The sequence below is a fragment of the Chinchilla lanigera genome, unplaced genomic scaffold (genome assembly GCF_000276665.1).
Source record: "Chinchilla lanigera isolate Chin_1 unplaced genomic scaffold, ChiLan1.0 scaffold00113, whole genome shotgun sequence".
Lineage (NCBI taxonomy): Eukaryota > Metazoa > Chordata > Mammalia > Rodentia > Chinchillidae > Chinchilla > Chinchilla lanigera.
The window spans coordinates 3,905,841-3,923,815 of record NW_004955514.1 but is presented as its reverse complement, the minus strand read 5'-3'; the positions used below and the strand labels follow the sequence as shown (position 1 = coordinate 3,923,815).

The window sequence follows — 17,975 nt, the reverse complement described above, 5'->3', positions numbered from 1 at the left end:
CACCGTCAGGCCCGCGACCTCGCCGCGACGTCCTGCTGAGGGCGGGGAAAACGGACGGGAGCCCGGCGGCGCGGGGGTTGGGGCTGCCCGCGCCCCCCAGAAGGTGCCCCGTCATGCCCTGCGCCCGGACAGGCCCGGGGCCGCCTTGGAGCCCACCTGCCCGCTGGAAGGCACCGGGCCCAGCGAGGGCTGCGGGGGAAATGAGGGCCCGGTACCCCGGGGGCCGGGCCTGCCTGAAGCCCCCCAGCCTCCCTGGAGGCCGTTGGCACTTCCTCTCCTCCTTGGGGCTCCCCTCAGTACAGGGGGAGGACAGGGGCAGCCCTGGACGCTGCCTGGTGTGACCCAGTCTTGTAGCACTCTGCCCCTCCGGTGACCCCGGCTCGGTATGGACCCCGCCCTCGGGAATGTAACTTCTGGTCCAGTAAGTGCAGCTTTCTGGAGAATGTCGTCCAGCCCTTCTGGGTGTGAGCGAGCAGTGTTCTTAACCGTTTCTTGTAGGCGACATTGGGGCATTCCGAGGAATGGCACCCCTTTAACCCTCTCCATGGTCTGGGTTAGGAGTTACAGTCCCCGTCTGAGGGAGAAAGCCTGGAGCTTAGGGGCAGCAGAGGAAGATGTGAGACTTCAGGAGTCTGGGAGCCCCTGCAAATGCGCCTCCTCCTGCCCTCACCTTGGACAGTGACCTTTGGCGTTTGGCCCAGGGCTTTACGGTTTGTAAAGGGCTTCACTTTCTGCCAGGATCCATCACTCGGAGCTGCTGTGCCCCTCTTTCCCTGGGGAGCCCAGAGACCAGACATCCACGGACCCTGTTGTAAAGAGGGCCCAGGGAGCCCTTAGCTACTGACCAGGAATCCAGGAAGGGTTCCTTTATACTCCCCCAGCTTTCTTCTTGCCTCCCCCAGACCCAGGCAAGGCCAGCTGGGAGACCCCCTGTCACCTCTGCTCCCAGGAGGAAGAATGCAGGAACCCCCCAGCTCTGGCTGCCCCTGCCCCTTCCGGACCAGGCCTGGACAGGCCTTTAGGGCTGGTCGCAGAGGGGAACGTAGTAGTCTTAGCCCCCAGAAATGCTTACACTGCGGGTCAGATGCCAGACAGGGCCACAGTGACGCTGATAGGTAGACAGGGTGCTTTGTTCTCTATAGGGCACAGCTTGCCCCTTACCTTCCCACCTCAGGAAGTGGGCCGCAGCCCCATCTGTACGCCAGGCCACCCCCTAGCCCCCTGTTCTCCATATTCATGGGAGAAATAGCTTTGTTTTCTTTGACACCTCACAGTTCTTCGTATTTGTGACCTATCTCTCTGCTGCGGTGCTTGCCCTGACCCAGGCCCCTCACCTCTCCCTAGGTGGCCCCCAGCCCTCCTGGGATTTCCCTGATCACGTCTGGACTCCAGGCAGCCATGATGGTTCTTCAACTGCCATCCCTTGGCCTGTGGGCGGGCATCCCCCAGGCCTGGCATAGCAGCGCTGGTCAGGCCTCAGGGACCTGCTGTGCATTCGCTGGGCCTCTCTTTCCTGAGCCCACTCTCCAGCAGTCACATCCCAGGCCTCTGTACCTTTCCAGCCACACTGCTGGCTTGCTGTCCCTGTGCTACCTCTTCTCTTGGGCACATCCCCTCAGCCCATGCCTGCTGACCAGCCCGGAGCAGCTGCCAGGTGTGGCGGCGGGCCTGGTTCTGCTCTCTGTGTTTCTGTACCCCTTGCCACATTAGGTAAGGCTGGAATGTTCCTTGGTTCTGCCCTTAATACTCTGGCAAAAATAGGTACCTGAGAGCTACCAAGGGCTTTGTGCCCTTGTCTTGAGCCCTGGGCCAGAGGACCGGAGGGGGCCCTGTAGGCTGGGGACCTGCTGGGCCTTCTTCCTTATTGCTTGGTAACAGGTGGGTTCTAAAATAGCACTTTGCTGTATTTCTAGGGGGAAAAAAAATTGCACGTTAAAGAAAATCAGGGAAATAGAATTTTAAGAGAATAAAATAAAACCACCTGTAATCCTTACCCAGAGACAGCAAGATGAACGTGAGGGAGGAGCATTTTTTGCCATCTGTTTCTGCAGGTACATTTGCTTTGGACCTAAGCAGAGCCAGGACGTCTTATGCTGCTTTAAACCCTGCTAAACAATGTCATACGAGCGTTTTCCCTGTTTTTACACCTTCATGTGTAAGATCACATTCAGGGACTGTGGATGCTGTGAATTTCATTACTCTTGCCCCTGTGGATGCCAAAGACGCCACTTCAAGGGATGCTGTGTGGGTGACCCACAGGTGTCTCTATGATTCTCGTGCTAGGGTTCCGGAGTGGAGGCGCTGGTTATCTTGGCTTCTGGCACCGAGTGGAGGGGGCCGGCCCTGCAGAGCGGATGGAAGGGCTGGCCCGGGCAGTGAGTGTGGAGCATTCCAGGCGGAAGGTCACACGTGGTCATTCTGCTCCATGTCTCCGTGGCTGTGTGGTCGCAGCAGCCCTCTCCGGGGGTGGCGACTCCTCAGCTGAGCTTCTTGGTGCTGGCGTTTATGTTCTGATGGGATAAAAATATGCCTTGGCACTCATGGGGAAAGAATGCCAGTCACTTGGTGTTTTGGGATCTTACACGGTGGCAGGTTCTCCACCCCATGCTGGCCATCGGGGGGGCTGGGGCCCAGGGTAGGAGGACAGAGCCGGAGCGACCAGGTCTTTGTTCTGCAAGGATGCCTGGGTCTGGGGAGGGACTCACTTAAGGTCTGAGCTGAAGCAGTCCCTGCTGGGGCTCCTCCCGGGGCCGGGCTGACTCAGGCTCGTGCCTGCATCCTTCAAGCCCCCAGCTGCGCCCTGCGATGCAGTCCCTGCCTTCAGGGCTCTCAGTCGCGCTGGTCAGGGAGGGAGGAATAGACACAGGAAGGAGCAGGCCCTTTCTCCGTGGGTTCCTCCTGACCTTCGGTGTCCCTGTGACCAGCCATGGCCGGGACTAGTTTGGTCTTGAAATAACAATCTCTGATCCAGACCGCGTAGGCCAGCCCTCAGGGAACCGGAAATCCATCCCTTACTGACCAGAGGTTTTACTCTGAGTGGTTTCACTTTGACTGTGACGAGATGTGCTTGGTGCCAGGTCTGTTTTTTTTTTTTTGAAACAGTGTATGTTTTTTTAACTGAGTGGGAAAAATGGCTTGTGCCTCACCGTTGACAGAGCACATTCTCTTCCATCCCACTCCGGCACTCACGTGTGGAAGGTGTCGTCCCCGCCTTACGGGTGGAAACTGATTCCTGGGATTAATAGGCAACCATGATGCTGTGGTGATAAAATCGTGTCCCCTGGTCAGGACAGCGCTGTCCTTCCTGCTGCCCCCGCAGCGGGATGGCTGACAGCAGAGGCCTGGGTGCTGTGTGTTACCTGCACACACGTAAGGGGGTCAGGGTCCTGACGTTTGGGGTTGAAGAGATGGGGTGGGGCCAGCGTGGAGCTGGAAAGGCTCTTTGGTCACAAGTGCACTTGCTCAGGCTTTGGACGTGAATTTCAGCCCTGGCCCTATGAGCTGTTTGGCCTTGAGCAAGTCTCTCGCCTGTCTGGACCGAAGTTTTCCGGCCTGTGAAATGGGGTGGTGGTCAAGGGTTACACAGCTTCTCTACTCAGAACAGCGGGATGATGTCGAGCCCACCTGCCAGGGGAGGGGAGCCTGTGGGAAGGCTTGTGTGACATGCTGAGCCAGGGCCCTCGGTGATGCCTGGCGCCCCCCTGCCAGAAGCCAGGACATGGTAGAGGCGAGCTGCCCCCTGCCACTGTTCTTGGGCAAGGGTACCATGAAAGAGGGCGAGCTAGAATGTGGCCTTGCCACCTGGCACAGCTGTGGCTCTGTGGCTGGCCGTCCCGTCCCATACCTGCCGAGGTCCGGCCACAGCAGGTCTGGGAGATTCCTGCAGGAGGGAACGACATGGGCGAAGAGACAAACAACACAGACACCAGAGGTCCTCCTGGCGGGCCAGGGGAGCAAGGCTCCTCTGACGCAGAGAAACGTTTTCTGCTTTATTATATACTTTTGCAATGACATGTGAAACTTGGCAGGTTAAACAGTTTTTGCTTAGATACAATGCGGTTTCTGTTTTAGTTACAGATTCAGATATGGTTGACCATCCATCTGGCCGTAACCCTAGTTAGAAATCAGCTTTTCTAAAGCACGTAAAAGAAAGCAAAAAGATCAGTCACTTTGATAATTTTTCAAAGCATTGTTCACTTGTCTACGGGACAGCAGGACCCACATTTACAGTATCTCCATGTAGAGCCGGTCCAGCACACACAGGGCCCTTGCCTAATGTTTTCCCGTGCACTGAGGCCTGCGCAGTGCTCCCCTCCCGTTCTGGTGGGCGAACGTTGCCACACAGGAGGTAGGGGACAACGCAGATCTCTGTGGTGGCTTTTACGTCCCCTTTCAACCCTGGAAGGGTGCCTTTCATCCTGGACTCTGATTCCTTAACTACTTTCAGTTCGGATCCTTCAAGTTACCAACCATCTTTTATCAGTAGCACAGTGAATATCTGGAAAGCTATGATGAATAGAGAGGCCGCACACCCATCCTGTGTGGTCCCTGCTTTGCAGGTGCCCACTGCCAGTCCTGATTTTGTCAAGCAACCGGCACTGGAAGGTCTCCGGCACATTCCCTGTCCCCAGCTGGCTGTGGGCCCCTGGGGTCTGCACGTGCCTCTCAGTGGCAAGGCTTGCGGGAGCCTGCAGCTAGCAGGCAGCACCGGGCCGGTGCTGATGTGCAGGGAGATGCACGAGGCCTGGCCATGCTTGTGGGTTTAAGGCAGCCCCTGCAGGGCTGTTTTAAAATACGGCTCAAAAAGTGAGAGGAAAAAAAAAGTGAAAAGAAGGGCTTAGTCCCCTCCAAGATAAGAAAGTCCAGAGGGAAATCTGCTCGGCTCCTTGGAACAGATCTGCTCTGCAGGCAGTGTGTGTCTGGAGTGGAGCAGGAGGGAGCTGTGTGGGGCCGGCCTGTGGGACCCGTCACCGGCCCTGGCCCTTCCAGTGGCAGCGGGATCCACAAACATCCAGCACCGCCCACTGGGGCCCGGGCAGGGCTAGGAGAGGGGCCATTGGTCACCTCATACAGTGCAGCGTCTGGTCGCACTGGCCCACACAGTCCTCAAGGTGACGTCCCCCTTAGATGAGGACACGGAGGCGCCGCGGGGGCATGGGCTGCTCAGGGCCACGCGGATTAGTGTGAGAGTCCCCTGGCTGTGTGCTTCGGCCTCCCCCTGTGATGGAGAGGACAGACAGCGTGACCCCGAGCATGCGGAGAGACCTTGGGGATCAGTCTCCCCACACCCTATGTGTACAAGTTCCGACAGTTTGGGGTTCGTGCCCTGGAAGCTGGTTCAGGCCCGGGATCCCCCAGAGCGTTCTGCTTCATGGCCCACGGCTCACAGTTGCCCTTAATCAAGCTGCTGTGGTGTTTTCCATGTTGCTAAGCAGCGCGTGGGCCTGGTGATTGACCAGTTGCTCCCTGTCCGCAGCCTGCCAGGTCATCGACTGCTCTCTGGTGTGCTCTAGAAGCCTCTTCCTGTGGCACCACCAGGCTGTGTATGCGTTGGCTCTTTAGTGTGTGCTGACGGCCACAGGACTTTCGCCCTGTGACCAGGGGCCCGAGGTTGGCAGATCAGGTTGTCGCCCTGACTTCTTCACGCTTGTGTGCCCCAGCTCTCCACAACTTTCTCACATCTGTTAAGCTGTGCTCTGTACCAGGGTTGGCACCTCCTAAGTCCCCCGTGAGACGGCACCAGGAACTCGGTGGTTAAATTCACGCTGTACTGGGGGTGGTCATCCACGCTTGGTACCGTGTGTCTCTGCGTGTGTGTCAGCATCATCTCCCCATTTCTCAGGCAAGGACATGCGCGTGGCTTCTCCTGGGGAGGCGGGGACCCAGGGCCTAAGGTTGCGGTGCGGCGGATGGAGCGGGAGGGCCGAGACTGAGTTTGTGTAACTGGCCCTGGCCCTGCCGCACCGTCAGCTTCATGAGATCCCAGAGTGCTTGTTAGTCCCGCCCATCTCTGCTTTTCCGTCTTATTTTTTTGAGACAGGTCTTGCTATGTAGTCCACGCTGGCCTTGAACTCACTATAGCCTAGACTGGCCTTGAACTTGTGGCCGTCCTCCTGCCTCAGCCTCCCAAGTGCTGCGATCCCAGGCCTGCACCACCACGCTCTGCTTTTTTCTTCTCTTTCCCAAAACCTGCCCTGGGTGCATCTGACCCTCTGCTCTTCCTGCAGGCAGGATGGACTCCGGCACCCCTCCGCTGAGCTCCTCAGGCCTGCAGTCCCCATCAACACCACAGCCCCAGGTGCGGGCTCGGCTCAACGCCACTGCCTCGGTGGAGCAGGAGAGGAGTGAGGCGCCCCAAGCACCAGGGTCCCAGGCTGGGCCCAGCCCGCGCGCTGGAGAAGCAGCTGCCCTGGCTGAGCCCCGGGCCCCTCGAGCCAGGAGCCGAGAAGGAGTGGACAGAGCTGGTAAGGGGTGGGCCATGCTGTTCAACGAGCAGGTACGGGGTGGCCCAGGGGCCCCTGGCAGGGTCCTCTGAAGCCCCACAGAGCGCATGGACATCAGCTGTACTTCTGCAGGGTATAGCAAGCTTGTGGGGGCTGCTCCACCCCAGCACCGAGAGCTGTCGCGTGCCTGTCAGAAGGCCTGCTTCTCCTCCCAGGGAGACATTAGCTGAGCTCTACACTCTCCACCTCCCCGCTGCCCATTTGGGCACCTCTGCCCCAGATGTGCCACCCAACCAGGGCTCTCCTGCCTCTGCTGCTTCCTGACCCTGAGCCACAGCAAGAGGTGCTGCACCAGGGGCTGGGGATTTAGCTCAGCAGCAAGAGCGCCTGCCTGGCAAGCGCAAGGTCGTGAGTTCGGTTCCCGGTGCCGGAGAAAAACCAAAAAAAAAAAAAGACGTGCTGCACCTGCGCGCTCACACACACGTGCATGCACACTCGCCCTCGGCGGGCCAGGAGTTGCCCGGGCCGCAGCACCCTTCCTTCCTCTGTGCTGCGTCCTGCTGTTCTCTCCCCTGGGGTTCTCGCAGGAAGAGCGCCTGTCCGTCCACAGCCGGCGTTTATTTCACTCCTGTGCCCTCACGCCAGGCGGGGGGGCAGACGGTCAGCAAGTAGCGTGGCTGAAGCCGAGGGAAGAGTGTGGCAAAAGGCAAAGGAGCGGGCGTGCTGGGGCCATAGGGGCCTGGGGGCGGAGCAGGGCCCGGAGGAGGAGCCCCACGGTGCAGGGCCAAGGGTGCCGTGCGGGGGCGCTGGAAGTCCCTGAGATGGGTCCTGGGCCGTGTGGATTAGGCCCCTGCCTCCAGGCAGTGCCAGCGTCCCCACACTGCGCATTCACACTTCGCTTCCGGGACGGTGCTCCGTGCTGCGTGGAGTGTGCGTGTGTGGCGGTGGTTCGCAGCAGAGGGCTGTGTTTCCACGAGGTCCTGGGTGCGGGCTGCTCCTCTCCCCAGGAGCCCTGCAGTGCCACAGAATGTGTGCGGAGGGGAAGACCCATGACCTCTGTCTCGCTGCCCAGGTGCCAGGACGCCTCTGTCGCTCAGGCAGGGTTGTTGGGAGTCCGCACTCGCGCCCTGGTGGGAGAGTGTGTGTGAAGGGGGTCCCCACTGCCACCGCCTGGTCACCTGCCTCGTCACCTCTCTCCAGCCCGTGTCAGTCCCGTCATCCGTTTCCCTGAGCAGGGCCTGCAGCCTGCGGAGACCGCCCCACCCACACAGAGGCTGCTGACCTGTGGTGTCTCCCTGCCCTGTGTTCCTCTGTGCCACTCCTGCCCGCAGGCCAACTCGTGGCCCTGCCCAGCGGGCCCATGTGGGGAAACTGAGGCCCGGAGTCTCATGACTTTCAGAGTGCCCTACCTCTCCTGTCCCTGGTAGAGCTGACAGGTTCCCGTTCTGCCCACGGGGAGCTTCTGCAGTCTTTGCACCCCCTCGGGTGATCACCCTCTTTCTCCATCCGCCTCCAAGGCTTCTGGGCAGGCACAGGCTGACTCCAGGACCTGGGCCTGGCTGCACGTGCCACCCCTATCTGTCTGCTGCCTCTTGGCTACGGGGACAGAGGCCAGGGCTAGCGGCCCTCAATCTGGGTAAGCCACACTGCCCGCAGAGCGGCTCCCAGACTGAGTTTCAGATAGGAGTCAGGAAGCAGATGTGGTCTGCATTTGGCTCTGTCCCCCCGGGCAGTGAAGAGCCGGCTGCCAGGATTGGCAGCTGGGCATTCCAGCCCCTAACACCCACCCCAGCCTCAGACACTGAAGGGGGACAGCAGGCCCTGCGCTGCTGGCAGAGACCGTGGGGAGGACGGGGCGTGAGCTTCTGCCAGTATGAGTTCAGCCGATGCACTCTCCTGCCCACTCTGTCACAAAAGTGTGATGAGCACCAGTTCAAATGTCCTGGGGACTGGGCCCTTTGACACGGCAGAGTATTACTCAGCCATGAAGAAGCATGGAACTCTGTCATCTGCAGGAAGGGGTGGATCTGGGTCCCGTCACGCCAAGCAGGATGAACCAGACCCAGCAAGACAGATGTCACACGTTCTCCCTCCCTGTGGAGTCTACAAATGACAGGGAGACTAGCTAGACACCATGGGATGAGGCGGAGGGGCTCTAAGTGCGGGTAATGGGGGACGGATCTGATTGGAGTAATCTGCCCAGTGTGAAACCTGTTTCCTGCAGAGCCAGGTAAAGGGCGTGAAGACTGCCCGTGTGGGACCTGGCAGTGCGGCTCAGTGGTGAGCAGTTGCCCGGCAGGCTGAGGCCTTGGCTTCCACTCCAGCGGTAACGGCAAGGAGGGCACATGTGTAAAGGGCGCTTCCCAGGGCCTGCAGCAGACACCTTCTTCCATCTCTATGCTGTGACAGCTCGCCCTTCTGACAGCCCGGGGAGGCGGGACTTGAGCCCAGTCTGCTGTGTTTGTGCACCATGCTGGGCTGGCAGTGACCAAGGCTGCACACCCGGTGCTTTGGTTGCTCATGGCCGGGGCACCCCATGGCCACCCCTCAGGAAGTGCATGAGAAGAAGTGGGCCACGGTAGGCCAGGCTCGGGTGATAGCTGCTGAGACCCAGCCCTGCCCTCCAGGAGCGCTGGGCAAGTTCCTGTGTCCCGGAGGCTAAACCCATGCTAGTGACTTCGAGGTGCAGCTCCTGGGGCTCCCAGGAGAGGCTGGGCACTCCTTGGGCATCAGGAAAGCTGCCCAGAGAGGCGGCCCTGCCTGTGCACGTGGGCAGCAGGGCTAGGCTGGTCCCGTGGTGTCCTTTCGCAGGGAAGGCAGGGGACAGGTTACCACCTGTGCTCCCTGTTCTGTGTGTGGCCCTGACCAGTCTCTGGGCACATGGGACCCACTGTCCAGGTGGGTCAGCTGGAAAGGCTGCCCTGGGCAGGGAGCAGAGAAGACCAGGCCCCGTGGAGAATGCTGGGCCCTGGGCCCTCAGCACGCAGGCGGGGATGCGCTACTCTGTACCCGGGGTGCAGGAGGATGGACGCTTGATGGAAGGTCAGCGGGCCTGAGGTCAGGAAAGGGAGGATGAGGTGAGGCTTGAGCATCAGAGAGCCCAGGCAGAGCATGGGGGGCTCAAGTCACAGCACAGAACAACGTCGATGACTTACAGGCTTCGGCCTGTCCTGAGCCGGGGCCAGCGAGGCTCGACAGACGGTGTCCCAGTCCTTGGGAACCGTGGCCCTGTGCCCTTTGGTGGTTACTTTTAACCTCCTGCTGGCATTCCCAGCTCCAGTGTTACCTCCTCCAGGAAGCCTCTTGATGCCCAGCACCCGCGCAGACAGGATGTGGTCCCCGTGCTGCCCCGAGGGTGGTTCTGTGAGCTAGGTTTGGCCCTGGGCCAGGGCTCCGTCAGTGTCTGGTGGGAGATGGACGGGCCTGGTAGATGAGGACCTCCCAGCCAGGACGTGGAGGACCGCCTGCCCCTGTCGCTGCCTAGCTTTCAGCCTTACCATATCCACTCACAAGGACCGGAGTCAGCGTCGTAGGCGGGCGGCACAGCCCGATACAGAGTGGCCCCGGGTGCCCCGTACGGGGACTCCCGTGGTGACCCCATGTCTCTGTGTGCAGGGCCCTTGCACACACACACACACACACACACTACACACAGCGCCCTCTCCGGCCTTCACACCCTCCCCTGCCGCGGGAACAGATGCTAGAGGCCAGGGCCGCCATGGCGAGCAAGGGAGGGCTTGGGTGGGGGAGCACCTCAGACACAGCTGCGGCGGCACGTTCAGGGGCTTCGTGCTTGCCGCTGTGCCCAGGGAGGAACATTTGGCCTGCCTTTGAAACTCCGCAGAGCACTCGGGCATAGCTGTGTGGCCGCAGTGACCAAGCAGAGGCAGCTGGCCCGGCGCCGGCCGTGTCCGGGGAGCTCGGTGCAAGGTGGGCTGCCGGGAAAGCACCTGGGGCCACAGCGTGGCCGGGGTGCCCGCGGAGCCTGCCTTCTCCTCTGCAGAGTTCACGCTCCAACCAGGGAGCTGAGCCTGGCCATTCGGCGGCCGTGCCAAGGGCAGGCTGCTCCGTGGACGCGTCGGGGTTTGGGGGACGGGGCTCCTCACCGTCCTCCAGCTAAGCCGGAAGCTGGGGAGTGGAGATGGCAGCAATTACTTTTTTTCAAAAAATTCTATTGATTGAAATCCGTGTTGTGGGAAATCAATGGAGTCACCTGAGGCTTTGGAAATTGGGGTGACTTGGGACAGTCGAGCGCAACACAGGACGTGCTGCTCGGCCCTCGGTCCTGGAAATTCACCTGACCCCTGCTGGAAGAGTAACTTCCGCGGGAAAAGAAAGGATGCATGCGAAATGGTCTGTTCTTCTGTACGCAGAACCAGGAGGCAGGGCTGTGGGAGTGACAGTCCTGAGGGTGGAATGAGGTCAGTGCACTTTAAAAAGGGACCCCAGACAGAGCCCCCAGCCGTGTGAGCGCGCAGCGGAGACCGCACACCGTGAGCGAGCTCGCGGCCGACACCGCTGTGCTGCACCTTGGTCTCGGGCTTGCCGCCTGCAGAACTGCAAGCACGGTTCCTGCGGCCTGGGGCCCGTCTGGGCGGTGGGCTGGGCTGCACAGCCCTCACAGACCAAGCCACTCGCCTTAAGTGGAAAGCACTGTGACGGTGTCTGCACGCGCTGGGAGCTCGGTACACGCTCCGTCCGTGCTGCGCCTGGGGAGCTGGCATCGGCTGGGTTCTGCTGTACAGGTCACAGGCGTCCACACTACAGCCGCGTGGAGGGCAGGCCTGAACTGAGGGGCAGAGGTGAGACTTGGGTCCCCTTCAGAGCTGCTGGGGATCGATCGGCCAGGGAGGATGGCAGTGCAGCCTCTGAAGGGAACTGCCGGCCCCTTCTGCATTTGTCCCAGTGCTCCTAGCCTGGCTTTTGTTTTGTTACAGTTTTTGAGACAGGGTGTTACTATAGAGTCCAGGCTGGCCTTGAACTCACTGTATAGCCCAGTCTGGCCTCAAACTCACCGCGATCCTCCTGCCTCAGCCTCCTGAGTACTGGGATTACACTGAGCCTGAGTGTTGGAGGAAGGGTCAGCCCCAGCTGAAGCCCACTCCTGCCTTGTCTCCCTCTGCCCCTCTGGCAGTGACAGCCCCGTGACAGTTCTGCTTGTTTCTGCCAGGGTCTGTGAAAGGCGACATGGAGGTCCCCTTTGAGGAAGTCCTGGAGAAGGCCAAGGCTGGGGATCCCAAGGCCCAGACCGAGGTGAGGACCACAGTGATCAGAGGGGAAGCCCGGGACACAGCCCCCGCACAGCCGGCCTGGCCGCGGGAAGGGCCCGTGCTCAGGGACAGGGTGTGAGCCTCTCCGTTGGTCTGGTCTCCATGTCCTCGGTGTCATTAGCCGTATACAGGGACCCTCAGGGCTGTCCAATTCTGTGTGCCGCTGTGTCCCCGGCTCAGGCACAGGCTTCGATGTCCCTGGAGGTGGGACAGTGTCCCCACGTTGAGGATGACGTTAAGGCCAGGGAGCCCTGGTGATCTGCCAGGTTCACAGGGCCACCACCAGGGCCCGGGACGCCCCCTTCTTAGCACTGCACCCCACCTGCTTTCCCGCGGCCCATGCTGATTCTGCCCTTAGGCTCTGGAGCAGTGGGGCGGCTGTCAGGGACCAGGGACCCTGAAAGCCCAAGGAGCGCGGCCATGAGCCCTGGGCAGCGCTTTGTGCCCCACGCCTCTGCCTGCCCGAGGGTTTCCTTCCTGAGCTGGGGGCCCTGTAGACCTGGCTGCCTCTGGCCTCGCCCCAGCCGCCCTCATCACTCCGGAGAGGCCCTGTGGACACGCCCCAAGCAGTGACCTGTCCCTCGGTGCACGTTCGAGTAAGTGACTGCAGTGGCACACTCCACACTTCTCCCCGCAGACAAGGGCAGCCTCTGTGCGAAGCTGTGAACAAAGAGCCCGTGCCCTGACCTCGCAGCTGTGCTGGGCTCTGAGGGCCTGCAGCTGGCTGCCCGGTGTCCCAAGGCTGGGCAGTACACGTGACCACTCTGTGTGTCCTGTGTGTGTCCTGAGCCCCGCTCTGTCCATCTGTAGGACGAGAGGATGGGCTAGGCCACACAGTGACTATGTTGGGTGCTGACTCAGCTTTACCATCAAATGCAAAACAAGCTGCCACGTCCAGCGGCTTGTATAATAAGAGTGGCCGTGGCTGTGTTCCAATAAAACTTTGTTTACAGAAAATAAAAGGAAGTATTTAGACTGTGGACCGGTGCTGCGCCTGGCTGGCTGGTCCCACTCCAGCCCTGATGTCCTGTGCCCCTGGGTGCTTGTAGAGGCAGTCAGTGTACCAGCCATCACTCCCAACTTCCATCTACACAGCAAACTTTGGGCTTCACGGGGCAGGAACAGCTCGAGGAGGAGCTCCGTGACTCAGCCCGTAGCCCCATCTCCGGGGGACCCCAGTGGGACCCATTCCTGCACCCTTCCTTCCTGGCCTGGGTGAAGAGCAGAGCGGGGCGGGGAGTGGCCCACTCGAGTGATGGGCAGGAGGGGTCCAGCAGGCTGGTGACCGTCCCGCTCCGCAGGTGGGGAAGCACTACCTGCGGCTGGCAGACGCCGCCGACGAGGAGCTCAACAGCTGCACAGCTGTGGACTGGCTGCTGCTGGCGGCCAAGCAGGGCCGGCGCGAGGCCGTGAAGCTGCTGCGCCGCTGCCTGGCGGACAGGAAAGGTGAGTGGGGGCTGTGCGGCGTCTGCCCTGCTGCTTGCTGAGTGACGACAGCCAGAAGCCGCGTGCTGCTGGGACATGGGCTGGCCCCGGGGACACTGTTTCTGATGGGAGTGACGGGGCCGGGGTCCGCACGCAGTGCCCAGTGAGCCCCTCCTCCCTGCCGGGCTCTGTCCACAGGGAGGAGTCGGTCCTGGCCAGCGCCAGGGTCAAGGCTGGGGCAGCCGGGCCTCAGGTGAGTTGTCACCCTGTCCTGCCCGAGGGAAGCACTGTCCCTGGAGCCCTGAACTTCCTGGAGTTCCAAACCTCAGGGAGAGATGAAAGTACATCACAGGTGTTTCATTCTTTAAAAACTATATATATTTTAGAATGTAAAAGGGTTTTATGCTTATTGTATAAAGCACAGAAGATACAGTAGCACGGTACAGTATGGAGATTGAACCCAGGGCCCTTGTCCTTAGCTACATCCCTAGCCCCTTTTAAAGTTTTTTTATTTTGAGACAGGGTCTTGCTGAGTTGCTGAGGGTGGGCTTGAACTTGTGGCCCTCCCGCCTCAGCCTCCCACAATGCTGTGATTATGGGCGTGCACCATCATGCCTGGCTGGCTGGATATCCTTTCGTGCCACATGCCCATGCCATTCATGAGGAGCAGGAGCCTGACCAAGCTGTCGCGGGTGCAGGCAGCCCAGGCGGTGGGACACAGCTCACAGCTGCCTCCACCCTCAGGTATCACCTCCGAGAATGAGCTGCAAGTGAGGCAGCTCTCCTCTGAGACTGAGCTGGAGCGCGCCGTGCGCAAGGCCGCCCTGGTCATGTACTGGAAGCTGAACCCCAAGAGGAAGAAGCAGGTGGCTGTGTCGGAGTTGCTGGAGAACGTCGGGCAGGTCAACGAGCACGGTGGGCAGCATCCCGGGCTCGGGCCCCGGTGGGGATAGAGGGGGCAAGCCGGGCCGGAGCGGGCCGGGCTGTGTGCAGAGCTGGGGACCCCTATGCTAGGTGGCCTCCTCCCCGGTGTGACGGGTGCCACTGCCCAGTGAGAGCACTGCTGTGACCCTGTGGGGAGGTGCAGAGGTGGCTGGAAGGGTGTGGGCCGTTGTGGCCCTTGCAGAGCCCCTGGGCTACAGTGAAGGTCTCAGGCCCTGTGGTCCCGAGAGTTGGGTGACCCCTCAAGAACCCTGAAGGGGCTGCAGGCCATCAGGAGACAGGCAGCCCTGACTTCTGTCCTGTCTCTGTCCCCTGCAGATGGAGGCGCACAGCCGGGCCCCGTGCCCAAGTTCCTGCAGAAGCAGCGGCGGATGCTGGAGCGCCTGGTCAGCAGCGAGTGTGAGTGCCCACTGCCCCACAGTGCCCTGCCGCCCGTGGTGCCCGCGCCTCCAGTGTGCGGGTCTCAGGCAAGGGCACCACTCTTGGTGCGGGGCCTGTGGCCGTCAGTGTTTGGGGCACTGAGGCCTAGACCCTGGCCACTGGGAACAGTGTGGCCATGCCTGCCGGATAGAGAGGCCCGGGGGTGCGGGGGCCCACCCCTGCTGTGCTTGCGTGAGGGAGCTGGTGCTGCCAGCAGCGAGGGCGGTGCTCGGGGCAGCAGGTCCGCACAGAGGCCCGAGCAGGGAGCAGCAGGGGTGGGAGGGCTCTGCCTCGGCCTGGGTGCTCGGGGAGCGGGTAGAGGGCCGGGGTACACGGAGCTGAGCAGCGGTTCCTCTGGGATATCCGGAGTTAGAGCATTGGAAGATACGTTCTTGCCCTCCGTGGGCAGTGCTCACCCCGTGGCCACTGCATCCGCAGTCCAGGGCCCGCGCTTGGTTCCAGGGGCGACAGCAGCCAAGGACGCGCGGGCTATGCTCCGTATTAGCAGGAAGCCAAAGAGGGTGGTCTGGGAGAGGCGCGTGCAGCTGTGGCTCCCTCGTGGGGATTCCTCGCACACCTCGCCTGCAGTGCAGCAGGGAGCTGTCGACGTGGACATGGACGTGGCACCTCAGGACCCCAGACCCCTGCCCAGCATCTGCCCCCTGAGATGGGGAGCCTGGGCAGAGGCACACACTAGGGTTTGCTGGCTGTCCTGACTGTGTCCAGACCCTGGAAAAGTGCTTGGCACAGTTGGAGGGAGGGGTCAGTGGGCACATAGTAGGCCCCGAACTGGTCCTCTTGGGTGGAGGGTTAGCAGGCACACAGTGGGTCCTGAGGGATCGTGCTGGATGGAGGATTAGCGAGTGCACAGTAGGGCCTTGCTGGACTCCGTGGGAGGGACAGGTAGCAGGCGCACAGTAGGGCCTCAGTGGATCCCATTGGAAGTCTGTGGGTGGCGGCTGTAGGGCAGTGGAGTGGTTCACAGGTGCAGGACCCTGGGTATCAGCTGGGAGGGTGGTCACTTCCAGGACAGCATGTGGCTGCTGCCCCCGCAGGGGTGGAGGCTGACATGTGGCAGACCTGCCCCTTGTTCCCACATGGCTGGTCGTCATTGGTCTCCATGCCCCAGCTGGGCCCCAGGTCGCCATCCCCTCGCCCATCCATGTCCGGTCCCAGCCAGCTCGTGTCCTGGGACGCCCCAGCCACTTTCTCTTGGTCTTTAGCCAAGAACTATATCGCGCTGGACGACTTCGTGGAGATCACCAAGAAGTACGCCAAGGGCATCATCCCCACCAACCTGTTCCTGCAGGACGACGATGACGACGAGCTGGCCGGGAAGGGCCCCGAGGACCTGCCGCTGCGCCAGCGGGTGAGTGGCCAGCCTGTCCCCACCCAGCTCACTGGCACCTGTGGAAGCGGCCGAGGGAAGGTCCTCGCCTTCACAGACGTCAGAGCTGTGCCCCTGAGCCTCGGCCCTTGCTTGGTCCCTGTGTGAGGGCGCGTCTGCAGGAGACAGGCCTCTTACGCAGTCGGGCCGGAAGCCCCGCGGCAGGCGGGCGTGTGGGGGACGTGCGCTTGCCCTGCTGGCGCCTGTCTGTGCAGAGCGCTGTGTGGACGGCAGGCCGGTGCAGGGTCAGGCTTCCTGTTTTTTCACTGTGTAGAGAAACGATCTGGGCACGGACCAGGGGCGGCTCCTTCAAGGTGGCCACAAGCTGAGGTAGCCGGGGCAGGGCGGAGCAGCTGCGGGGCCTCTGTGTGCGCACACACGAGTGGGGCTGCTCCTGGCAACCCCACTGAGCTCACGGGGCTGAGTTGGAGGTGTCCGTCTCTGGTCTTCAGGACCACCAGGGTCCCCACAGGCTGGGCCTCCTGACCCAGACAAGGCTACAGGCGGCGCAGGGTGCCGAGCAGAGGGGCTGCTCGGGCCACCCCAGTTCCCTTGCCAACCTGGTGGAGGAGGCTGAGTGCCTGAGTGGTTCCCGGCAAGTGCCCGTGTGGTCAGAGGTGAAGGGTCACTGGGCCAGGTGCGCGGCGTGAGCGCGCATGACGTCCTCCCTGGGGCTTGGTCTGGGCAGCGTGTGTCATTCCAGCAGGAGCGGAGCTGGTGCCGCGAGTCTGGAGGTCCTTTTAGGGAGACAGAGGCTTCAGGTTCTCTGCCAAGAAGTAAACAAGGCTCCATGCCTCCTCAGGAGCCGGCCGGGCCCTGACCCCGCTCCCGGGTATTTCACTGAAAGTCTGCAAACAGAGGCAGCAGACATCTCAGCGTCCTCGACACGGACACTGCTTCAACCCCTGCTGGCCTGGGACAGACGAAGACCCAGGGCCGGGGTCGATCTCCAACGGAACAGGCACCGTTGGTGCGCTGATGTTGTCCCCACAAGGAGGGCCCCAGACGCCCAGCACTGTCTCCTCCAGACGCAGGGTGCCAGGACAGACGAGGCCCTCTTCAGAGGGGCCTGAGTGACGTGGGATGGCCCTCGCATGTTTCACATTATGTCTCTGGGAAGTCCAGCCCGGAGATGTCTCCAAGGCCTGAGCAGGCTGCCTTTGGCTCCCTCGCCCTCCACCCCCGTCCCGGGCTACTGAGTGGGCCCTGGCGCCGCTCGGCCTGGCGGGGGTCACAGTGCTCCGTTCTGCTTCTTGTCCAGCAAAGGGCTCGTCCCCCGCACCTGGACGGAGTGGGCTTCGCGCTGTGCCTCTTACAACCCGATGCTTGGCTCTTGTTCTGCTTTGTTCTCTGTATGGGGTCAGAGCAAGCACTGCCTGGACCCCTGCCCCGCACTCGAGCCGTGCCATGTGGCTGTCCAGGCACTCACTCCACTCTTCCCACCCCCTGTGCCCTGGCAGAGTGGGCATCTCCTGGGGCCTGCAGACTGCACATGGGGGCTCCCCACGGCCTCCACTTGTATGCACAGCCCTTCCGTGCCCTTTGGCTGTGCCAAAGGCTGGGCTGCTGAGGGCCCGAGGGAGAGGGGCCCTGGGTGGGCCAATGCTTCGAGGGGCCTCTGCCGTGAACATCATGGGGGTGCCGCACCCACTGTGCCGAGCTGTCAGAACCTCTCGGGGCCCCGGGTCTGCTCGCACCGCACCCTCGGAGCCTGGCGTGGCCTTGTAGAGCAGCGGTCACTGACCGTTTTGGTGGACCAGGGGAAGGGCTGTTCCTTGCTGCAGTGGAGAGAGTTGTAACCTGGCTCCCAGACACCAGCCCAGGGCTCCGTCCTTGCAAGCAGGAGCCCGGGGAGGAGGGTGAGGTGGGAGCAGTGGCTTCCTCCGGGTGCTCGAGGTCCCGAGGCAGAGACAGGCCCAGCTGAATTCCGTCACCCTGGCAGATGGCAGGCTGGGCGGAGAAGGGCTGAGGCAGAGACAGGCCCGGTCCTGTGGGGGAGGGGCAGGGAGGGAAGGCAAGGTCTGCGGACCTTGCACAGTGTGATTAAAGTGTGTGGTCAGTGTTTACAGTTTTAAAATACTGAAAAGT

General features: G+C 61.7%; 1 protein-coding gene across 1 annotated transcript in view; it reads left to right on the top strand.

The window, feature by feature from the left end:
* Wfs1 (Wolfram syndrome 1 (wolframin)) overlaps positions 1–17,975 on the top strand; it is a gene marked incomplete in the record, with an annotated part of 21,774 nt that overhangs the window by 466 nt on the left and 3,333 nt on the right. The window contains 6 exon segments of the mRNA XM_013506848.1: positions 6,228–6,464; positions 11,614–11,696; positions 13,015–13,159; positions 13,883–14,053; positions 14,399–14,479; positions 15,724–15,869. Coding sequence (XP_013362302.1) covers positions 6,233–6,464; positions 11,614–11,696; positions 13,015–13,159; positions 13,883–14,053; positions 14,399–14,479; positions 15,724–15,869 — 858 coding nt within the window.